The 985-nt window shown below is 41.0% G+C and overlaps 1 protein-coding gene across 1 annotated transcript; it reads right to left on the minus strand.

Annotated features, from left to right (window-relative positions):
* Window positions 1-273: 273 nt before the first annotated feature.
* On the minus strand, window positions 274-985 carry LOC111875131 (leucine-rich PPR motif-containing protein, mitochondrial-like; the record flags this gene model as incomplete). Its single annotated transcript, XM_023871195.2, is given in 2 exon segments — window positions 274-427; window positions 652-985. Coding segments are annotated over 2 exon segments (488 nt in total), but the record flags the coding sequence as incomplete, so codon positions are not given.

The following is a 985-nucleotide window of genomic DNA, read 5'->3' on the forward strand; positions in this document are numbered from 1 at the left end:
AAGAAGAAAAGAAAATTCTTGAACCTACCAGGACTCAGACAACAACCCTTTGGTTGTCCAGCCTGTGGGCATTCACTATACCAACTATGCTAAAAAAATGTTCACATCATTCTTCTGCAGCTGGTCCCCTCCCACCATTAAATGCACTAGGGGTTATTAGCACAGAATCTGTCTGTCGTTACAATGACTTATTTCTCTGTCCAGCCAACCATTCACAATTGAGAACATCTTAAATATAGATATTATTCACAATTTTCCGCAGTTATTACGTACTATAAAGCTGCAACATCAGCATATAAATGGGTGCCACATCCATAGTGCCTTTACCAGCTTCCACAAAGTTCTTGATTGCTTCTAGTTTGTTCTCATCAACCAGTCGTTTGAGACGAGCAAAAAGTAAAGTCTTATTCAATTTTCCTTGTGGTCCCTGTAATAACAACAAAATGAAATTAAACATGGGTAAATATATCACAGGTAGAACAAATGTGTTTACAGAAAATTAATAAAAAATACGATTTTCCTCAGCACTAAAGAAAGAAGCAAATATTAAGAAAAGAGAGGGGAAAAGGAGCAGGAAAAGGAGATAAAGGAAGGAATGATGGAAAGTAAGGGACAGAGGGAGAAATTAAAATAAGAAAAGCAGGTCATTACCATAAGGAAGTGCCTTAGTTGCTTGATCATTCCCTGTTCAGCCAGTACCACAGCCAGTGTAACGTGTGTGCTAGGGCCACCATGTGTCCCTCTACAAGCGTCCAGCACCTGTTGAAGTAAGTCTGCAGCCCTGTCGGACTGAACTCCACTTTCTGACTCAGTCTGTACTTTGCCTTGTTCCAGCACAGCTGCATTTACCTTCACTACAAGCCGACAAAGCAGTTCGTGTTGCAAGGGTGTTGCTTTGTGTACCTCTGTACATCGCTTGAACTCTTCTGCTGCCCCTTCTAGGTCATCCCTGAAGTAAGAAGCCATATTCAGTTCAAGATCCTTC

This window comes from Cryptotermes secundus, unplaced genomic scaffold, assembly GCF_002891405.2.
Source record: "Cryptotermes secundus unplaced genomic scaffold, Csec_1.0 C38364726, whole genome shotgun sequence".
In the NCBI taxonomy this organism is placed as follows: Eukaryota; Metazoa; Arthropoda; class Insecta; order Blattodea; family Kalotermitidae; genus Cryptotermes; species Cryptotermes secundus.